This window comes from Dasypus novemcinctus, chromosome 25 (genome assembly GCF_030445035.2).
Source record: "Dasypus novemcinctus isolate mDasNov1 chromosome 25, mDasNov1.1.hap2, whole genome shotgun sequence".
Lineage (NCBI taxonomy): Eukaryota > Metazoa > Chordata > Mammalia > Cingulata > Dasypodidae > Dasypus > Dasypus novemcinctus.
Window position 1 is genome coordinate 47,421,387 of NC_080697.1, and position 22,011 is coordinate 47,443,397.

The following is a 22,011-nucleotide window of genomic DNA, read 5'->3' on the forward strand; positions in this document are numbered from 1 at the left end:
GCTATGTTTCAGGGCTCAGCTGGCAAATGATCAATCCGAAGATTTAAGTCTCTGAGAAATATACTTAACAGGTAAATTGAAAATTACAGGTTTGCATAAATGAGAACAATAATAATGATAAGGGGAATTATAAATGAGTGTAACTATGTTATATTGTGGAAATAGATTTTCGTATATTCCCAGATAGGGCCCACTGAGGGGATGTTGATTTCAGAGGCCACAGGACTTGCCTATAGTGTCTGGATGTTGCTAGAACCCTCAGGAGCACTTTGTTTGAGGCTTTCTTTACTGTGGTAGTTTGTGAAATCTGCTCGAGACCTACATAAGCATAATCTTGAGAATGACGAGCACTTGGGTTGCTTCTCTTTCTTGGCAATTGTGAATAATGCCACTATAAACATTGGTGTACATGTGTCTTGTGTCCCTGCTTTCCGTTCTTCTGGATACCTAGTATATGGTCTATAGCATACATTTGGTGTATTTTTTTTTCCATACCCCCCTATTAACACATTACGTCTTTGGCATTGATACAAGAATATTACAGTATTGCTGGTAACTATAGTTCATAGGTTACATTAATTGTATTTTTCACATGCTTCACCACATTCTTACCACCTTGCAATAATAATGTACATTTCTTCTAGTTCATAGAAGGACATTCTTGTATTTGTATTATTAACCACAATTCTCTTCCAGCTCTGGATTCACTATGTTATTCAGTCCCTAGATTATTTTCTAGTTTTTTTTCAATTGACATTTACATCCCTAGACTACCCTTTTTAGTCATAATCCCATTTATAAACAAGCTGCATTAGTTCTATTCACTATAATGTGTTATCATCAACTCTATCCATTTCCACATTTTACAATTAAAACTTTTACATACACTAAGCATCGGTACCGCTTCTCAGTTCTCCTCTTATCTGCTAATAACCTATACTCTAGGTTTTAACTCCATGCATTTATTCTTCATATTTAGTTCAAATTGTGAAACCATGCAATATTTGTCATTTTGTGTCTGGCTTATTTCACTGAGCATAATGTCTTTAAGGTTCATCCATGTTATCATATGTGGCCCAATTTCATTTCTTCTTCCAGTAGCATAATATTCCATCATATGTATATACCAAATTTTGTTTATCCATTGATGCATATATATTTTATGGAAAAACACTTTCAAACTTTTTAAAGTTTAAATGCTTTAATTTTAATTATTTGGAAAGTTAACTTCACTGAAGGAAGTACTTCATTCACTGCCCTTGGATGGATCAATGAGCTCTTGCTGTCATTTGTAATAATGTATTCACTTTCTTTTTGCTTATAATAGTAGCATCTCTTAATTTTTTAATTAACTGACTTTATTTTTTACAACACTTTTAGGTTTACAGATAAATTAAGCAGATAAATTGTCTTGTCAGCAACCTTGCTGTAATGCTTTACTGTTTAGGAGGCTTTTGGTTTTTTGGTTGTTTGTGTGTGTGTGTGAAATATTTTGGAATTTTCTGCATAGGAAATCATATCATCTCTGAACAAAAGCAGTTTTAATTCTTCCTTCCTTTTCTTGTCTTATTGCATTAGGAGGTCTTCCAGTACACTGTTGAATAGAGTCAGGAGGGGATACCTTTGCCTGTTCCCAATCTTAGGAGGAAAACATCAAGTACCACACCAGTATTTCTGGGTTTTATGTATATGTTATTTATCAAGTTGAGGAGGCTCTCCTTTAATCCTAATTTGCTGAAAGATTTTTATCAGGAATGGATATAATATTTTGTCAGATACTTTCTCAGCTTCTATTGATATAATCATATGATTTTCCTTCTTTAGCTTGTTGGTGTGATGAGTTACATTAATTGATTTTTGAACTTTGAACCATTGCATACCTAGAATAAATTCCATTTAGTCATGGTGTTTAACTATTTTTGCACATTGCTGGATTCAATTTGCTAATTTTTTCTCCCCTTCCCCCACCCTCCTGTGTGGTTTTTTTTTTTTTTTTTTTCTGTTTCTCCATTTGCTGTGTGATCTTCTGTATCTCTCTTCTCTTCTCGTCTTTTTCCTCTCTAGGATTCACTGGGATTTGACCCCTTTTTTTTTTTTTTAAGATTTATTTTTTATTTATTTCTCCGCCCACCCCCAGTTGTCTGCTCTCTGTGTCCATTCACTGTGTTTTTTTCTGTGTCCACTTCTATTCTTGTCAGCAGCCCGGGAATCTGTCTCTTTCGTTGTGTCATCTTGCTGCATCAGCTCTCCATGTGTGCGGTGCCACTCCTGAGCAGGCCGGACTTTCTTTTGCGCTGGGGGCTGTCCTTACGGGGTGCACTATTGCGCGTGGGGCTCCCTTACGTGGGGGACACCCCTGCCTGACACGGCACACCTTGCGCACATCAGCACTGCATGTGGGCCAGCTCCACATGGGTCAAGGAGGTCCTGGATTTGAACTGTAGACCTCCCATATGGTAGGCACACGCTCTGTCCGTTGAGCCAAGTCCACTTCCCTGGGATTTGATCCTTGGGACCTCTGTTGTGGAGAGAGGTTCCCTTTCAATTGCACCACCCCAGTTCCTGGTCTCTGCTGCATTTCACCTTGACTCTCCCCTTCCTCTCTCCTTTGTTGTGTCATCATTTGCTGCATGACTCACTTGTTGCAGGCACTTGTGCCGGCCCTTAACTCACCACGTTGACTCTCGGTGCCACACAGGCACTCACGTGGGTACTCGGCTCACCATGCAGGCACTTGGCTTACTGCGTGGGTATTCAGCCCACTGCATGGGCAGTGGATATTCAGCTCACTGCACGGGCAGCCAAGTGGGCACTTGGCTCACCACTTGGGCACTCACCTCACCACATAGGCTCTCAGCTCTCCACATGGGCACTGGCTCACTGTGCAGGCACACTTTCTCTTCTTCTTTTTCACCAGGAGGCCCCAGGGATCGTACCCAGGTCCTCCCATGTGTAGACAGAGAGGCCCTATCACTTAAGCCACAGCTGCTTCCTATTTTGCTAATATTTTGTTGAGGGTTTTCACATCTATGGTCATGACAGATATTGGTCCATAGTTTTACTTTTTTGTAATATCTTTAGCGATTTTTGTATTATGATCATGCTGGTCTCATAGAATGAGTTAGGAAATGTTCCCTCTACTTCTCCTTTCCAGAAGCTGTTGTAGAATATTGGTGTCATTTCTTTAAATATTTGCTAGAATGTATGAGTGATACCATCTGGGTCTGGAGCTTTCTGTTTTGGAAGATTATTAATTATTGATTCAATTTTTAAATAGATAAAGCCATATTCAGATTGTCTCTTTCTCCTGTGTGAGTTCTGGTAGATTATGTCTTTCAGGAAATTATTCATTTTATCTAGTTTATGAAATTTGTAGAAATAGAGTTGTTTATAATATTCCTTTATTCTTTTAATGTCCATGGGATCAGTGGTGATGACGTCTTTCATTTCTGGTGTTAATAATTTGCATCCTCTCTCTTTTTTTCTTGGTTATCTTAGATGACAGTTTATCAATTTGTTTGATCTTTCCAAAGAAACAGCTTTTGGTTTCATTGATTTTCTCTATTGATTTTATCTGTGCAATTGCATAGAACTTTTAATTTTTTTATCTTTTTCTTTTTGTGTTTTTATAATTTTTTGCTTTTTATTTTTATTTATATTCTTTATTTTTTTCTTATTTTTTTTTGTAGTATTTTTAATTTGCTGTTCTTTTCTTCTGTTTCTTTAGATTTATATTTTTCTTCCTTCTCTAATTTCCTAAGGTGGAACCTTAGGTTATTGATGTTGAATTTTTTTTTCTTTTTCAATATATACATTAAATGCTGTAAACTTAGTAGTTCTTAGAAGGACATCTTGCATCCTGCATATATATGCTCCATTGTTAGATGCATACACATTAAAAGTTGTGTGTCTTCTTGGAGAATTGACCCCTGTTATCATTCTATAATTTCCCTCTTTATCCCTGATCATTTTTCTTGTTCTGAAGTCAGCTTTGTCTGAAATTAATTTTGATAAGTTGTATTTTCATTTTCATTTAATTGGTATCTTTGTAGTTTCTCTTAACACTTCTTCTTTGACCCATGTGTTACTTAGAAATGTGTTGTTTAATCTTCAAATGTTTTGGGATTTTCCAGTTATCTTTCTTTTATTGATTTCTGTTTTACTTCTATTGGTGTCCCTGAGCATACTTTATATGATTTCTGTTCTTTTAAACATGTTTGGGTATGTTTTATGGCCAGAAAATGGTCTGTCCTAGTGAAAGTTCATGAGCTTCAGAAGATCATATATTCTGCTTTTGTTGGATGAAGTAGTCTATAAATGTCAATTATATGCAGTTGATTGATGATACTATACTGTTCAGTTCAACTAAACAATTCCTTACTGATTTTCTGCCTGCTGAATCTGCTGATTACTGATAGAGTTGTATTGAAGTTGCCAACCGCAACAGTGGATCTGTCTCTTTTTCCTTACAGTTCTGTTTTTGACTCATGGTTTTTGTTTTGTTTTGTTTTGTTTTGTTTTGTGGTACTAGGGCCGGGGATTGAAACCGGGACCTTTTATGTGGGAAGCTGGCGCTCGACCACTGAGCCACATTGGCTCCACTGAGTTGGCCTTTTCCTTTGTTTGCTTGTTGTTGTTGTTTTTTAAGGAGGCACCCGGGTTCCAACCTGGGACCTCCTATGTGGGAAGCAGGTACTCAACTGCTTGAGCCACATCTTCTCAAGCAGATTTTTATGCTCCGTGGTTAGGCACACTGAAAGTATGGTATATAAATATATCAAATAAAATTGCTGGAAAGAAAAAAAGAATTGTCATGTCATCTTGGAGCATTGACCCCTTTATCATCATGTAATGCTCCTTTTTGTCTCTGATAATTTTCCTTGTTTTGAAATCACCTTTGCCTGAAATTAATATTGACGCTCCAGATTTCTTTAGATTTGTGTTATAAGGGATGTCTTTCTCCATCCCTTTACTTTTTAATGTTTGTGTTTTTATATTTGAAGTGAATTTCTCATGGACAACATCTAGTTCAGTCTTTTTTATCTACTCTGACAGTTTCTTTTAGTTGGCATATTTAGACCATTAACATCTAAAGTGACTATTTACATGGATGTATTAATATCACCATTATATTCATTGTTCTTATTTTTATGCTTTTTTATTTTCCCCTTTTTTTCTGTCTTCTCTGATTTTAATTGCACCTTTTGTGTGATTATTTATTAGTCAGCCAAAGGGGTGCTGATGCAAAGTACCAGAAATCTGTTGGCTTTTATAAAGGGTATTTATTTGGGTAGAAGCTTACAGTCACAAGGCCCTAAAGAGTCCAACTCAAGGTACCATAAGAGGTGCTTTCTCACCCAAAGTCACTGGCCACCTGTTAGAGAAGATGGTGGACAGTGTCTGCGAGGGTTCAGTCTTCCTTCTTCCTCTTAAGGCTCTGTGGTCTCAGCTTCTTCCCTTCTCAGCTGTAGGCTGGTATAGGGCTCATCTCTCTCCCCAAGGCTCAGCTGCTCAGTTCTCATCACAAGGTAAGCTGTGGATCATCAGGCTCATCTCTCTTCCCAGGGCCTCTGCCATGTCTAATGTGCTGTTTCTCTTCTCTATGGTCTTCTCTTTGTATTTACTTTCATGTAAGCATCTGTTTTATCCCCCAGGGGGCTGGGACTCAACACTGAGTCGCACTCTAATGATGTGGTTGGATGAGAGCCCTAATCTTAACATAATTTAGGCGTATGTCTCAGCTGAATCTATTATAATCAAAGGGTCATGCCAGAGGAACCAACCAGTTTACAAACATAATCTGTATTTCTTTTTAGAAATTCATAAATACTATCAAACTGCTACAATTCTATTTCTTATCCTCTCTTAGCATGTGAATTATACTTCTTTTTAAATTTTTTAGTGGCTTGTCGTAGAGTTTGCAGTATATGCATTTACAACTAGTCTAAATCCACTTTCAAATTAGTTCAGTCTTATCACGGTATTACCTTACAATAAACTGAACATATTTTTCTCCTCTCAATAGACTATAAATAGCTTGAGGGTAGGGCTTATATCCAATTAACATTTGTACCCCTAATATGTAGAACTTTAATAACAATAGGCCTTCAACAAATTTTATTCTTTTACTCAACAATTATTTTTAAAATACTTATTATGTAGTAGACATGGATAGGCACTAGGGTTACAAAAGTAAGATAATAGAGGACATTCCTTCCCTGTGTGAGCAAATGAGGGAAAAGAGACATTAAATAAACAATTAGTTAATTATTTAGTTACAGGGGTGATAAGTGCTTTAAAATAAATATATTTAAGTTTTAAATCACATTTTATTTTGAATAAAAAATATATTTTCCTAATTTGGTGATTCTAATGGAATATTTTTATTTCAAAATAACATCTATGTGAAAACTTATGGTTATATGGGTCTTTCATTAATTGTAATGTGTAATTTTTGTGACCTGATCGTAAGCCAGAGGATTTTTTTATAGATCATAGATCCTACACAGTTATGTGAATTTGGAAAAACGTACCTTTAATATCCTCTAAAGCAGAGTTTCTTTAAATGTGGTCCTCAGACCAGCAGCACCATCATTACTTCGTAATGCGTTTACCTTGCAAATTCTTGGGCCTCACCTGAGACCTACTGAATCAGAAACTCTGGAAGTAGAGCTCATCAAACAGTGCTTTAATAAGCCCTCCAGGTGATTCCGAAGCCTGCTAAAGTTTGAGAGCATGTGTTCTAAATGTTTAGATATTTGGCCACTCAAGGAAATTAAAATAGTATGTGAATATTATTAATAAACTGGAGAATATGACAGTGACATTTCATCATTCTTGGGTTTTCTAAGGATCTAATATTATCTTTAACTAGTACAGTGAACCATTATTCTGGGATATATCTTGAATACTTTGAGAATCCATAGATTCATTAATACCATTATGGGCTCTACTTTTCTTTTTAAAATATAATAACATATTTGAAACATTTAATTGATTCCCTTTGGATATTTAATGATAGTTTCCACCTATGCGCTACTATACATAGAGAGCAACCAAATTGTATTAAGATGCTGCTGTTGAGCCACGCGGAGGCTCACTCACTAGGTACGTGCTTGGTGCCACTCACCTCAAAGCATGTGCTGCAGTAAAACAAATAAATTACTACAAGTCATGGACTTTCAAACAAGTTGAAACAGTCAGTGTTAAATTCTTACATGCTAGAGTATAAGAATTCCTGCTTATTAGTTTACAATACCCATTTAAATAAAAACAGTGTAGGTGTGGCAGTTTGAGATTATTTATGAATTCCAAAAAGATTGATCTTTTCCTTTGGGCATGATACCCTTTGATTGTATTACATTCAGCTGAGATATCTTTGATTAAATTATGTTAAAATTAGGGCTTTGATTTAACCACATCAGTAGGGTGTACTCAGGTTAAGCCCCGCCCCCTTGGTGGGCTATATAAATGAGCACTCACTCAAGAAGACACACAGAAATAAATTCATGGGAAGAGAGAGCTCCACAGATGCCAGAGGAGAGTACTTTGATCCAGCAGCCTCACAAAGAGAGATGGGCTCTATGCCAGCCTGTAGCTGAGAGAGAAACCCACAGAGTTCGGCAACCATCTTGCTTCAACACATGGCAACAGACACTTGGTGAGAAAGTGCCTATTATGGTACCTTGAGTTGGACTTTCTAGGGTCTTGTAATGGTAAGCTTTTACCCCAAATAAATACCCTTTATAAAAGCAAAAAAAAAAAAAAAAACTTAGTACAGTAATTTATAACAGAGTATTCCCAGTTCTTCCCTCCTGTCCCTTATAATATTACTGTCATTCATGTCCATTATCATAAGCTATAATCACCCAAAATACATTGTTGCTATTATTATTCTGAAAAAAGTATTATCTATCAGATCAATTAATAAGAAAAATATAAGATTTCATTTTACCTTCATTTAAACCTCTGCCAAAGCTCTTCCTTTTCCTCTAGTGTCCTTGTTTTTGTCTCTCCTTTGTCTTTGGATTTTCTTAGAAAATCCTTAAATAGAGTCTGTGTCTTAGAGTTCACTCATTTGTAATCCACTATGATTATATTGGAACCCTGTGGATGTGGTATTAAGATATTGGGGGAAGAGATCTGTAATCTTACAATTATTTGTTTTCTGAGTGGGCTAGAATCCCTGGGCTGTGGCCTTCACACCTTAGCCACTATTTTTCCTTCCTCTTATGGTGAGCCTGGAAGGGTCTCCAGCTGTCCCAGTTGTCCTTCTCCTAGATCAGAGGAGGTTCCAGCAAAGGAGTTACCCCTGAAATAAACACTAAGGAAAGAACACTCTGGACTTACTTCAAAATGGCTCCCTTTTCCCTGGGTATATTTTCAAAATGGTGACTTGCCCCCTACCCCTGCCTGAAACCACAAGGGAGTTTTCCCCATTTTTAAAATGTAAGAACCTTCTGGATTCCAGGAGGTAAAGCTCATGAAATTGTGGGGGTACTCCTAAGAACGTGTGACCCCAGGAGTTTTAACTCTCAAGCTAGTCCATACAAAGCGTCAAAAATTCACCAGTTTCCATGTTAGTGTTCCTACCAGTTGCCAGCTCCAGCAGTGGTTTTTGCTCCCAGTTACACTATGATTCTCTGTATTCACTTGTCTCTCCAGTTTTGGGGATCAGTGGTTTACCCCATGACTTCAGCAATTCTGGTTGCTTTAATAAGAGTTGTTGATTTTCAATTTGTTGAGTTTTTTTCTTACTGTGAGGATGGTAGTGACATTTCAAGCTCTTTTTTGGTCAGAGCTAGTTATTGTGTAGGTTTTTAATTTAGAAAATAGTACATATTCATGGAAGAAATTAAACAATACCACGGAGACTAAGAAGATTAAATACGTTTTCCCACTAGTCCGTTCCAAACTTCTTGTTGTTGTCTGTATTAGTTAGCCAAAGGGGTGCTAATGCAAAGTAGCAGAAATCTCTTGGTTTTTATAAAGGGTATATTTATTTGGGGTGAAAGCTTACAGTTACAAAGCCTTGAAGAATCCAACTCAAGGTTACTTCCTTACCGAACTCTTATTGCTATGTGTTGAAGCAAGATGGCTGGCGACATCTGCCAGGGTTTAGCCTTCCTCTTTCCTCTGAAGGCTCAGTGGGCCCAGCTTCTTCCTATCTCAGCTGCAGGCTGGCATAGGGCTCAGCCATTCTGTCCTTTTCAGCTGCAAACTATCAGGCAAATGGCTAGTCTTTCCCTGGGGCCACAGGATCAAAGTCCCCTTCCCTGTCTAAGGGGTGCTCTCTCTTTTCTCACATATCTTCTTTCACCTTGATTGAATGTCTTTTTATATAGTCCACCAAGAGGGTGGGGACTCAACCCAAAACAAAATCCTAATCTTGATTTAATCAAGTAAACATAAAGCCTTTGAATTTAAATCAAAGTGTATCATGCCCATTAGAACAGACCAATTTACAAACATAGTATCTCTTTTTGGAATTCATAAATAATATCAAACTGTAACATGGTCCCTTACCCATGTGTTGGCATTGTCAACAGTTTTTTGGTATTCCTAAGGACATTTTCTCTGTATATGGACAAATATATGTGTATATTATTATTTATATTTGTGGGTATATATAGAATTTTTAAACCCAGATGGGATCAGGCTATATAATTTATTATTTATTTAATTTTGGGTATGATTTATTACTTTATGACATTGAAAATGTATCTTGGGTGTCTATCCAGATAAGTGGAGATAATGCTACCTTATTTGTTTTAGCAGTTGCTTACTATTTATTGTTTAATGGTGTAATTGTTAAAGTCAAACAGAATTGTATATTTTAACTCCTTTAACAATCTGAATGTGTTTTATTTATTGACAGTTTATTTAAAACTTATCAGAGGAAAATTCATTTTTCTCTGTGATACTAAACTTAATACTTTGGTTATTCTTTCAACTTATATTAGCCTATCATTTCTAGCCTAATTAAGCCATGCCTTACAACAATATGAAATTTCTCCCTGGGCTTATTGGCTGCACATCGCCTATAAAGCAATTTAATAATATTTAATACATACTATATTTATATTATTACATTTATAAATTTTAAGAAAGTTATATGTGCCTTCTATAATTTAATTATAAAACTTTATAAAACTATTTTAATAAATATAAAATACCCAGTGCCAGCATTCATATTCAAAGAATAGGTGCTTAACTGGCAGGATAGCAGGATAATATTTGTAATGTTTTAATAATCCAGCAGGCCTTTCTGGCACCATTGGTAAACATACCATTTATTACTTTAGCAAGATTTTAAAAGTATTTCTTAACTTCCTACCTGTGCTTGGGGTTGTATAAAAGTAATTCAGGGAAACGGATATGGCTCAAGCAGCTGGGCTAACGTTTACCATATAAGAGGTCCAGGATTCTATGCCCAGGGTCTCCTGGTTAGGGCAAGCCCATGCAGAGTGCCAGCCCACGAAGGAATGCCACCCTACGTGGGAATGCTACCCCATGCAGAAGAGTTGCCCCGTGCAGGAATGCCAGCTGACGTGGAGAGCTGGTGCAGCAAGATGACACAACAGGAGACACAGAGGAGAGAAAATAAGAAGTAGCAGAACAGGGAGCTGAGGTGGCGCAAGAGAGTTAATCGCCTCTCTCCCACTCCGGAAGGTCCCAGGATTGGTTCCCAGAGCTGCCTAATGAGAATACAAGCAGACACAGAAGAACACACAGCAAATGGATGCAGAGAGCAGACAACATGGGGACTGGGGAGGAGGGAAGTGAAATAAATAAAAATAAATAAATCTTAAAAAAAAAAAGGGTAATTCGTTCATCCCTTAGTTACAATAGGGATATTAGGAATATTAAATACATGGATATACTTATATATGGTTAGCAAATGCATTTATTAGTCTCTTTAATGAGAAGTAAGCTATAGAAGGTTCATGTTTAGACAGAAAAGGATCATACATAATATTTCTTTATTCAAAAATATTTCATCACCAGGGGTAGGATATTCCAGAAGCATATATATTCTGAAAAGATTTTTCTATAATTATTTTTTACTTAAAAAATGTTTGGAGGTAGAAATAAGATTTCTAATATGCATTGTTGAGTAATTTGACTAGGAGTATATGGCAAGTCAGAATTTCTGATTGCAAGCTGCATGAGTTGATTATGGCTCTCTAAGAAAGATAAAAGTATTAATGGGAGGCTGGAGATTGGACAGTGAACTTAGAAGACACAAAAATACCAAAGTAGTTCTGAAAGGCCAAAAAGCGAGGAGTATAACAACCATCTTTTAGCAAGAATTACCCAACCAGGATATACTCACCATTGCTGCCACTGGACCTGCTGCAACAAAAGAGTAAATCCCTCTGTCTTTGCTTGACACACTCCCCCATAGGGTCTAGGTCCCTTGCCCATGCCATGCTTGCCAGAGGTTAGGGAGAAGAAGGCTCTCTAGTTCTGTGTCCATAGGCATTATGCAGATAAGAGGAAAATGATGGTTGGCATCATCAAGGGAAAGCATGCAGTAACATGAGTGTGATAATGGAAGGACCTGAGCCATCTAAAGGGCCTTTCCTTGAGTAAAGGAAAGACATCTGAATTGAGGTCTGAAGGATAAGTTTAATTGGGTGAGAGAGGGGTGAGCATTTCCAGCAGAGGGAATGAGCACAAAGGTGCTGTGTTAGGAGGGAACGTGGCCTTTGCCAGTGCTTAGTGTCATCTCCAAGGCCTTTAAATTAAAGTACACATGGCGGCGGACTTGGCCCAGTGGTTATGGCGTCCGTCTGCCACATGGGAGGTCCGCTGTTCAAACCCTGGGCCTCCTTGACCCATGTGGAACTGGCCCATGCACAGTGCTGATGTGCATAAGGAGTGCCATGCCACGCAGGGGTGTCCCCCGCATAGGGGAGCCCCATGTGCAAGGAGTGCGCCCCGTAAGGAGAGCCGCCTAGCGCGAAAAAAAAGTGCAGCCTGCCTAAGAATGGTGCCGCCCACACGGAAAGCTGACACAACAAGATGACACAACAGAAAAAGAAACACAGATTCCCATGCCGCTGATTACAACAGAAGCGGACAAAAGAAGATGCAGCAAATAGACACAGAGAACAGACAACCAGGGTGGGGGCGGGGGAAGGAGAGAGAAATAAATTAAAAAATAAATAAATAAATAAATAGATGTTTTAAAAAAATAAAGTACACACAGTTCATTCTGGAAAGCAATTGTCATTTATATATTTAACAGCTTCTATAGCACCTTCACATGCTTCATCTAAATCAGCTTGATATAGGGTGCTGTTATTCATGTATTACAGATATGGAAAAACTGAGCAATCAAGACGTTAACCATCTCACTCCTGATTACAAATATGAAAAGTTAAGAGTTTTAGAGTTTTGCATAGGTCCTTTACTAGTAGATTATTTCCTTTCACTATTCCACATTACTAAATATAGTGGCATTAAAAGAATTTATCAAGTATTTCTAGGAAATATTTCTAAATAGTGGGTTTACTTTAATTATGGCATGCCATGTGGACCAAAGGTTTGCTATCCTTGAGAGTAGCAATCATACTTTATTTATATTTTTGTATTCTCTAAAGGACCAAGCATAATTCCTTACACATTATAGTTATTCAGTAGAAACTTTTTGAATTGAAGAATATTTAGCCTACAGAGCTCTTTTAATATTCTCATGCATATTGCACTTTGAAACATGTGGAAAATGAATTCATGGTAATGGTAGATGTGATGACATGATTACAAACTAATAAGATAGTGGGGGAAAAAAAATCACTGGTAGTAGAACCTGGGAAATCATTTGTTTTTTGGGAAAGGTGAGATGAAGGCACCCTAATGCCAGCAGAGTGAGTGTAATAATATATTTTGCTTATGAATTGTTGAAACTATTCTGACAGAGTGAAAATAGTGGAAGGTCAAAATGGCATTCTTCTCTTTCCCTTAGAGAAGCTGACAATACATTTATGGTGGTGTCATATTATCTGACAGTACCTCAAAGTCAGCATGTAAAATAAAAGAGGATGACTTTAGAAACAGCAATAAAATGAAGTTACTAAAAAATTCCGGCACAAGTACATCTAGAATGTATTTCAAGAGATTGTATAGTACACTTAGCAAATGACAGAACTTGACAGGCTAAGTGAAGACAGAAGCACCTTTGAACAGTTGTGTGGATATTCTGAAACATTACAAGAGTTAAGATGCAGATCGTGAACACATGAATTGTCTGCCATAAAGTTTCTAGCTTCAAAATACTTCCACTGAAATGGTTCCTTCCTGATGTGGGTTGTTTCAAGAAAATACCTCATCAAAATAATTTTTCAGTTGAAAATATACCTATTCTGTAATTTTAGTGACATAATTTTTCCTTCTGTTAGAGGTAAAGTTTTTTTTTGTTTATTGCTTGTTTGTTTTAATATCACCCACTTTCTATTATATTTATTGTATGAATTTCTAAAAAGAAGATTCTGCAGCCCTCATTAACAGTATATCCTAGTGTTTAATGCTTTCAGTGATAGTATGTTTTTGGTATATTATCTCAGTCTTTCTTGCCATCATTTATTTTTATGTTTTTCTTCGATCTCTGTGTAGGTAAATAGTTTTCACTCTTGGCTTTACACAAACTTTTCATGCTCTTTCTTAGACTCACTAGCCCTGATTCCCTCTAACCATAAAAGTTTTATTTTCTAAATATTATTCTCTTTTGGAGATGAACTCCCAATGGTTTCTCAAGTATTTCATGGTTCTATTAAATAGTGGAGACATGGACAGAACTAAAAAGATATCGCTGGACTAGAATACCTACTTAGAGGAAATTTTCAAAGCATTTTCATAATTTTGAGTAAGAACTGCTAAGTAGCAATTAATTTACACAACAGCACACTATGAGAAAATAAAAATGGTTAAACACTAATAACATGAAAGTGATCCCACATTTGATTAGCAGCATGGATTAGTAGTCAAGAGGTTGACTGTGTTGACAGTCTCTTTTTTACTTATTTATTTAAGAGAGTATCTCAGACAAATTAACCTCCTTATCCATAATATCTGATAAATATTTAGTATCTGCTTCAGACAACTAGTGAGGATTAAATTAAATCATATAAAACTCTTAGAATATACTATATATTCTATAAAATATTAACTACTATTTTGATTATCTTTTGAGAATGATTTAGGCAAAGGGATAACATGTGCATGTAGATCCATTTATGTTCCAAGAGTTAAAGATAAGAAAATTGAAGCAAAGAAGTGCCTAAATTCACAATAGAAATAAGGACAAAAATAAAAAATACATATGGGAAGCAGATTTGGCTCAATTGATAGAGTGTTCACCTACCCTATGGGAGGCCCGGGGTTCAAACCCAGGCCTCCTGACCTGTGTGGTAAGCTGGCCCATGCGCAATGCTGATGGGCACAAGGAGTGCCATACCACGGAGGGGTGTCCCCAGCGTAGGGGAGCTCGACACGCAAGGAGTGCGCCCTGCAAGGAGAGCTGCCCCACGGGAAGAAAAGCGTAGCCTGCCCAGGAGTGGACCGCACACACAGAGAGCTGATGCAGCAAGATGACACAACAAAAAGAGACACAGATTCCCAATGCCGCTGACAAAGAATGCAAGTGAACACAGAAGAACACACAGCAAAAAGACACAGAGAGCAGACAATGGTGGGGGATGGAATGGGAGAGAAATGAAAAATAAATCTTAAAAAATATATATATATTTGTCCTTTTGCCCTTTTATCATAATTACCATTTTAATCTAAAATTTCACCTTGTCAGCTATTAATCTTGCCACTCTTGTTTATATTGTGTATGCATATGCCAATATAGTGTTCTTTTTGGTGGGTGTCCATTATCTATTCCTCTGTGGCTAATTCGTCTATACCAAAATAGTAATCCTATTCCTTCTGCTAATGATTTCAAGGTAATTTTTTAAAGGATTTTCTTCACATGATATTTAAAAATGTAGTTTAAAGGCCTAGAGTAGCATTGTGCCTGGGGGTTTCCTCCTGACAGCCTTCATGTTACTCAAATGTGGCCACTCTCACAGCCAAACTCAGCGTGTAGATGTGATGCATTCCCCCCAGCATGGGACACGACACCCGGGGATGAGCCTCCCTGGCACCGAGGGATCACTACCACATACCAGCTGAAGAAGCAACTAGAAAATGACCTTGAATTAAAGATTCAATGCGGACAGCAGAATATACCTGTCTACATATAATAACATGACTTCGGGAAGCGGTTTGACCTAATGTAAGGGGGAAATGGAAAGGAGAAATGAGATTATAAGGCTGTGAGTCTCTAAAAAAGAGTCTGGAGGTTGTCAGAAGGAATACCCCTATGTACAACTGAACAGAGTCTAAGAGACAGATAAGGTAGATACAACCCCAGGTATTGGTTCTTTTGAGGGATAAAGAGACCCATGGGTTCTATGGTCACGGCAGAAGGGGTTCACTGCCATGACAGATGGCCCTTCTTTGGAGCTGGTGTTTCTGCGTGATGGAAATGGACTCAGAGGGGATCTCTTTTCACAAGACTTGCATGCTACTTTATTGGAATTGTAGTTGGTGCTGGGTTTAAGATATATGCAGGGGATTTGAATCTCTGGACTGATAATATGACACCCAGGCCCAGAGCCTCAACAGACTTCAGCTCCTACACTTTGATTTATTGGACTTACTCCACTCAGCTAACATGGAGTTGAAGAAGGTCAACCACCACAACATGGAGCCTAGAGTATCTACAACTAGAAGCGGGAGGAGTGCATCCAGTACCCATGTGGAATCTAAGCCCTCACTTGACATAGGTGTGCAATGGACACAACCAATCCAATGTCCACAGAGAAAATGTGGAATGGGTGTGGGAACGGTAGCCATGGGGGCTGCTGGGTGTGGGGAACGGGAGGAAGAGATGAGATGTGGAGGCGTTTTTGGGACGTGGAGTTGTCCTGGATAGTGCTTCACGGACAAATACGGGACACTGTAGATCCCCCCAGGGCCCACTGGATGGAACATGAGAGAGTCTGGGCTATGATGTGGACCATTGACTATGGGGTGCAGTGATGCTCAGAGATGAACTTACCAGGTGCAATGGATGTGTCATGATGATGGGAGAGAGTGTTGCTGTGGGGGGAGTGGGGGGAGTGGGGGGCGGGGGCGGTGGGGTTGAATGGGACCTCATATTTTTTTTTAATGTAATTTAAAAAATAAATAAATAAATAATTAAAAAATAAAAATAAATAAAAATGTAGTTTATTTCAATGGTGAAAGAAAATTAGGAAGACTTACTTCCAAGGGGACATTTATTCCCCCATTCATGATATTTCCTTCCATGTAAAGAATATCCATTACAACAGCAGTTATTAAAATTTTTGGTGTCAAGGCTCTTTTTCACTTTTAAAATATACTGAGAACCCCAAGGAGATTTTGGTTAATGTGGGCTATATCTATTAATATTTATCATATTAGAAATTAAAACATTTTTTCAAAATATTTACCTATTTTTATATGGAAGTAGTAAGTCCATTATATGTTAACATAAATGGTACATTTTTTATGAAAAACAACTATTTGCAGAACAATTTAGTGAGAAGATTGGCATTGGCATTGTTTCACATCTTTGCAAATCTTACTGTCTGGTATAATAGAAGATAACTGAATTCTCTTATCTGATTATGAATTGTCTGGTCTGCTTCTCCTTTGTTCAAGTGTTATAGGGGCAAGAAGTCTATTTGGGGAGGTTTTGATTATTAAAATGTCTGTGACTGGGCAGGTAAGTCTCATTCTAGAATGCAGTGTTAGGAAGTCCATTGTTACCGCTTATCTAAATCACATCCTCCAGTCCATCTTTCATTAGCAATAAAACTGATTTCTTTCTTTATTGTGGGTTTACAAAAAGAAAAATCATGCATAAAATACAGGATTCCCATACTCCACTCCACCACCAACACATTGAATTGCTGTGGAACATATGTTAGAATTGATGATATAAGCTGTTGTCTTAATCACAGTTGGCTTGAATTCTTTGTCTCTAAATTGGTTCTAAACTCAGGGTAAAGGGGGTATTATTCAACATTAAAATAGTACCATTCTGATGATGGTCAAAACAGGGAAGAAATTTAAAAGTATTTAGCTGATATGTTTTGAAAAGATTGACATTTTAGTAATGGATATCTCAAATATATTTAGGAAGTTAAATGGTGATGTTAGGCTCTAGGATGAGACTGCTTAGGTTATAGAACCAGGATATGAACCCAAGCGGTCTCATCCTAGGGCCTGACATCAAGTACATTTAGTGTGATCAAATCTGATACCTGGCCAGTATACCCTGAAGAATTATGTTTCTATAATCACTTCCCTATAGGATACACTGTGTGTAAATATATTAGAAGTTACAGAATGATTGTTTTCTTAAGATTATTGTTTGACTATCATGTTCACAAAGATTATTTTTAGAGTTCTGTCAATTTGGCTGTGTGTTAGCATTTTCTCTTTTCTCCCTCTAGAAGCCAACAGAGGCATCAAGGAAAGTTGGAAGGAAGGGATGAAAAAGTTCATTTTCAGTATTACAAGAGGCAGATGTAATTCACAGACTCTAAAATATGTGTACAGTAGAAATAGTGCAGGAAGAAGTAAATAGAAATGTAGAGGTTGGCAAGAAGACTTAGAAGAGGCAGATCTAGAAGACACCAGTGAACATGCACATTGTGAAAGTGAGCACTGACATAAAAGGTAAAAGTTATGTAAGCTGTATTCCCTGCTTACAGTAAATAGGGAAATTACAGGGATGTGTGCTGACAGCAAAAGATTTTTTGGATCCAGTTTTATTCAGAGAAGGTAGGCATATGATTCTTTCTTTACCCAAAGAAACATAGATTAGATGAGCCATATTTTGTGGGGAATAAGAAGTCTTTCCTGTGATAGCAAAGGAGAAAGAGAAAGGACCATTTGATTGAGAAGCCTAGAAAAACTGCCCTGGTCATCCCTTCTTGAAACCTCCTGTAAAATAGGGTATCTAGCAAATTCTACCTCATTCAAAAATGAGTATTGAAACAATTCTGTGAAAGAAGATTCCAGTGCAGAAATGCTAGAAATAAGAGAAGTTAACATAACAATGTGAGACAATAGGGGGAGATAGAATGTGAATTGGCAGAACTAAGGAGAGAGAGAAAAAAAGAACCATCATAGCAATGAAGAAAGGAGCTCAGGAAAAAAACAGACATTTTAAAAAATACAAGAGGCAGAGATGATAGAAATGAGGAAATTAAGAAAAATGAAACAGTAAAGTGAGTTTAAAAGGATGAGAAATAAAATGATGATTTTAGAAGATAGTAAAAGGAGATCCAGAATATTTGTATTTGGAATCTTTAAAGAAGAAAACAAAACAATGGAACCGAACAAAGATTTAAAGTTAAAATTCATGAAGTAAAAGTAGACTTGAATATACTTCTTGACAGAGAAAACTGTGTGCCAAGGAAAACTGACCCAGGAAAATCATCAATATGCCATATCCTGGAAACAATTAAGCTTGAAAGATGAAGTAAAGATCCTTTTGACAGGCAAACATATAGTCTCTTTTAAAGAGGAAGAATTCAGGTTGGCCTCATAATCACTGCCTTTAGATAGTGAAGTAATCCTTCTAAGGTCCTCAGAAGAAGAAAGGAAGACCCATGAGTTCTGTGTCCAGCCAAACTGTCTTTTTATAACACTTCACATACCATATTGAACATGTAAGAACTCAGAGAATAGTATTTTCAGGAGTATTTTTCAAGGAAACTAACTTTAGCCAATCAAGAGATGACTGGAGAAACTACGACAATAGGACTATCAGTGATTACCCAGTGTATTAAATGTTGAACTAAGACTAGGGAAAAAAAATGGATTAGGGTGACAGAGCAAAATATAAATGCTGTATTCCCTGACAATGAAGAAATGTACAACTAACAAAACTTTGGAGGGAAAGAAGGTGGGGGGAGAAAACGAAGGTGGTGATCCTCTTATTCACAAAAAATCAAGATGTAGCAGAGAGGAATAGAAGAGAGGAGAAATAAGGTGAATGTCAATTTTATCATTACTCAGAGTAGGAAATTGTTGACTAAAATGCATTGTTTAAGGCTATTGGAGGCTAAGAGTAGTATATGTATTTATAATTACAAAGGTAACCTGTATGGCAAAATAATTTAAAAAACACAAACTTTCCTAAATTGCAGAACTAGCGAGATAGAGACAAAGGGAATTCAGGCTCAAAGACTTATAAATATCTATAAATACAAACACATGTCATAAAGTGACAGAATTAAGACTAAATGTATTGAATCAATCAGTACATGTTAATAGGCTTTTTCAGACTGTATGATAAAAGCAAAACCCAACTCCAAGCTGTATATAAGAAGCACACCTAAAGTACAGTGATTCAGAATGGCTGAAAATAAAAGAATGGGAAGGATATACTAGGAAAATATAGACAAAAATAAAGTTGGACAAAAAAGCATTAAAGGAAAGAAGAAGTGCACTTTTAATACCTAAAGTTGCACTTCAGAGCTGAAGGGTATAACAGGAACCTGTGCCAAATAGCATAGCATTCCAAAAGAAGCAAGCAGAAGTAAAATCACTAAGTATTGGAAGACTTTATCATTCCCACAAAAAAGAAGATCTCAGTCCCATAGATTGTTATAGTTTTGTATTACTGTTATTTTCTAGGTGTTGTACAGTTTTTTAAAAAATATATTTTTTGAACAGTGTGTTAAAAAGGAGTTTTGTTTTTGATTTGTTTTGTTTTTCCTTTTTAATTTCAGAGGGAAGGGCCTTTTGATTTTCTAATTGTTCAGTCAGCAAAAAAATTGAGTCTGGGTGTATAGTCTTTTAAAAATATTTGTTTAGCAACCAAGATGGATTGGCACTCAGCTTCAATTGTAGCCTCTTCTAATGTGTCCTTATGCTATAGAAGTTGGAAAGCTAAGTTACAGACTCTCTTGCAGCTAGAGTAATGGATATAAATTAGCTTCCACTAACTAGGTACAGATTGAAAGGTAGAAGCACTCTCTTCCCTCAATTCTTGTATTAAATCCTTTTTAGCTTAAAATAAATAGATTGGTGACTGTTTCCTACAACCGAACTAGGGCTATTACAGTGACTTAATTTTGAATGGCTCACCCTACCATATCTTCATACTATATTTGTTACATATCATTATGCGTTATATTTCCTTGTTAAGTAGATTTTACAACTTGATGAGCTTTTTCCCTTTTTCTTTTAAGCTATTGCAGCTAATTGCAAAATCCCAATTAACTTCTTTGAGTGGTGTGGCACAAAAGAATTACTTCAACATTTTGGATAAAATCGTTCAAAAGGGTAAGATGATCACTGATATTTTTAATAATCTAAAACTTAATTAGAAATTTGGTGCAAAGTAGATGGGATTTTTCTTTTCTCTCTCCCTCCACTCCCCTTACCCCCAAGTAGGTGTGCTGTCAAAACCAGTAATATAAGATAATGGAATAGTGTTAGGAATACAGGTCAGTCTTTCCAGTTCTTAATGTTTTATGGTACTATTTTTCACTTGTTTTTCAGTTGCTTTGTATGCAAAAGGGTATATTATAATAACAAAGATAATTTAAGCCCTGAGTTTTAAAAATATATTCTACTTTTTCATAACTAAACAGTTACTGTTCATTTTAGATGTATAATGTTCTCAAAAGTAGCAAAGTTGTAACTTAGGCATCAAACAAGCCAATAATTTCTTTTTAATTTAATGAGTTGTACCTTGTGACTTCTAGTAAATGGAACTTTAAATTTCATACCAAAAGTTTATACATGTATAAGAATTTATGACTATTTGTATAAGCCATTTTTAATATTGCTTCTTTTATGATAAAAAAGTAAGTATAGATTGTGAATTTTAAAGGCGAAATTGTAGACTCAACTGAAAATCTACTATCAGGCAAAATTTTAAAGTTTTAAGAAGTCTCATCACACTTGTGATATCTCAAAAATTATAATTAATTTTAAAAGGTGGTGATTATTTCCAAACAGTCCATAGCTTTGTTTTTGATTATTCCAGTTCTCAGTGACCACCAAAATCCTCGCCTAATCAAAGATCTTCTCCAGGACCTAAGCTCTACACTCTGTATTCTTATTAGAGGAGTAGGAAAGTCTGTATTGGTGGGAAATATCAATATTTGGATTTGCCGATTAGAAACTATCCTCACCTGGCAACAACAGCTACAGAATCTTCAGATGACAAAGGTATAAATTTCTTGACCTAAAATTATTATATTCTGTTTTTATATTACAGAAGTCATTACCTCATCTAAGCATATGTGAAAGATATCACAGCTTTTTGAAAGAACCTTTTTATTCTTGCAGGTATTAATTAGATTGTTTTAAGATGAATTAGGGCCAAAAGAATCTTTAATGGCTAATAGTTGTTAGAACAGTGGGAATGGTAATCATTAAACAGAGTTGATCTTATGGATGATTAGATGGTAAATTAATTTACCTTTAGAGGCTTCTAAAATAACATTCAATAAATTAAGGCTAAATCATATTGCCAGTAATTCTTCATGTATCTAGTTATTGCTTCTTCAGGGTATTTATTTTTCTCCTCTTGCTTGCTATCTTTTCTTTGAGTATAGGTGTGGGTATGTAGTTTATAGCTCTTTGGCAATTGTGACTATGAGAAAAAAGAAGGTACCTTTCATATCAGTTGTTTTTGCTATTTTTTTTATTTATTCTGGTAAATATTTTGAATAAGAAAAATGTTAAGACTTTTAACCAATTTGTTATATCGTGTATAATCTATCTATGGTATTATCTAGGAGAAAGAAAAAATTGTATAAATACCTTAATGGCCTAAATTTTTCTCCAAATTGTATTTCTGATAGGGTTAGAATTGCCATTTATCACTGACAATGCAATATTCCATGTAAAGATAGTTGTCCTCAAAACTAATCATGGAATACCTTAATTTTGGTCTTTAATTTG

General features: G+C 36.4%; 1 protein-coding gene across 3 annotated transcripts in view; it reads left to right on the top strand.

Annotated features, from left to right (window-relative positions):
* The window catches only part of FBXO25 (F-box protein 25), a 94,187-nt gene that overhangs the window by 44,859 nt on the left and 27,317 nt on the right, over positions 1 to 22,011 (top strand). For all 3 annotated transcript variants that reach the window (XM_004463142.5, XM_004463141.4, XM_071211849.1), the window contains exons 6-7: positions 20,286 to 20,379; positions 21,089 to 21,273. In XM_004463142.5, the coding sequence (XP_004463199.1) occupies positions 20,286 to 20,379; positions 21,089 to 21,273 (279 nt within the window). The remainder of the gene's footprint in view (positions 1 to 20,285; positions 20,380 to 21,088; positions 21,274 to 22,011) is intronic.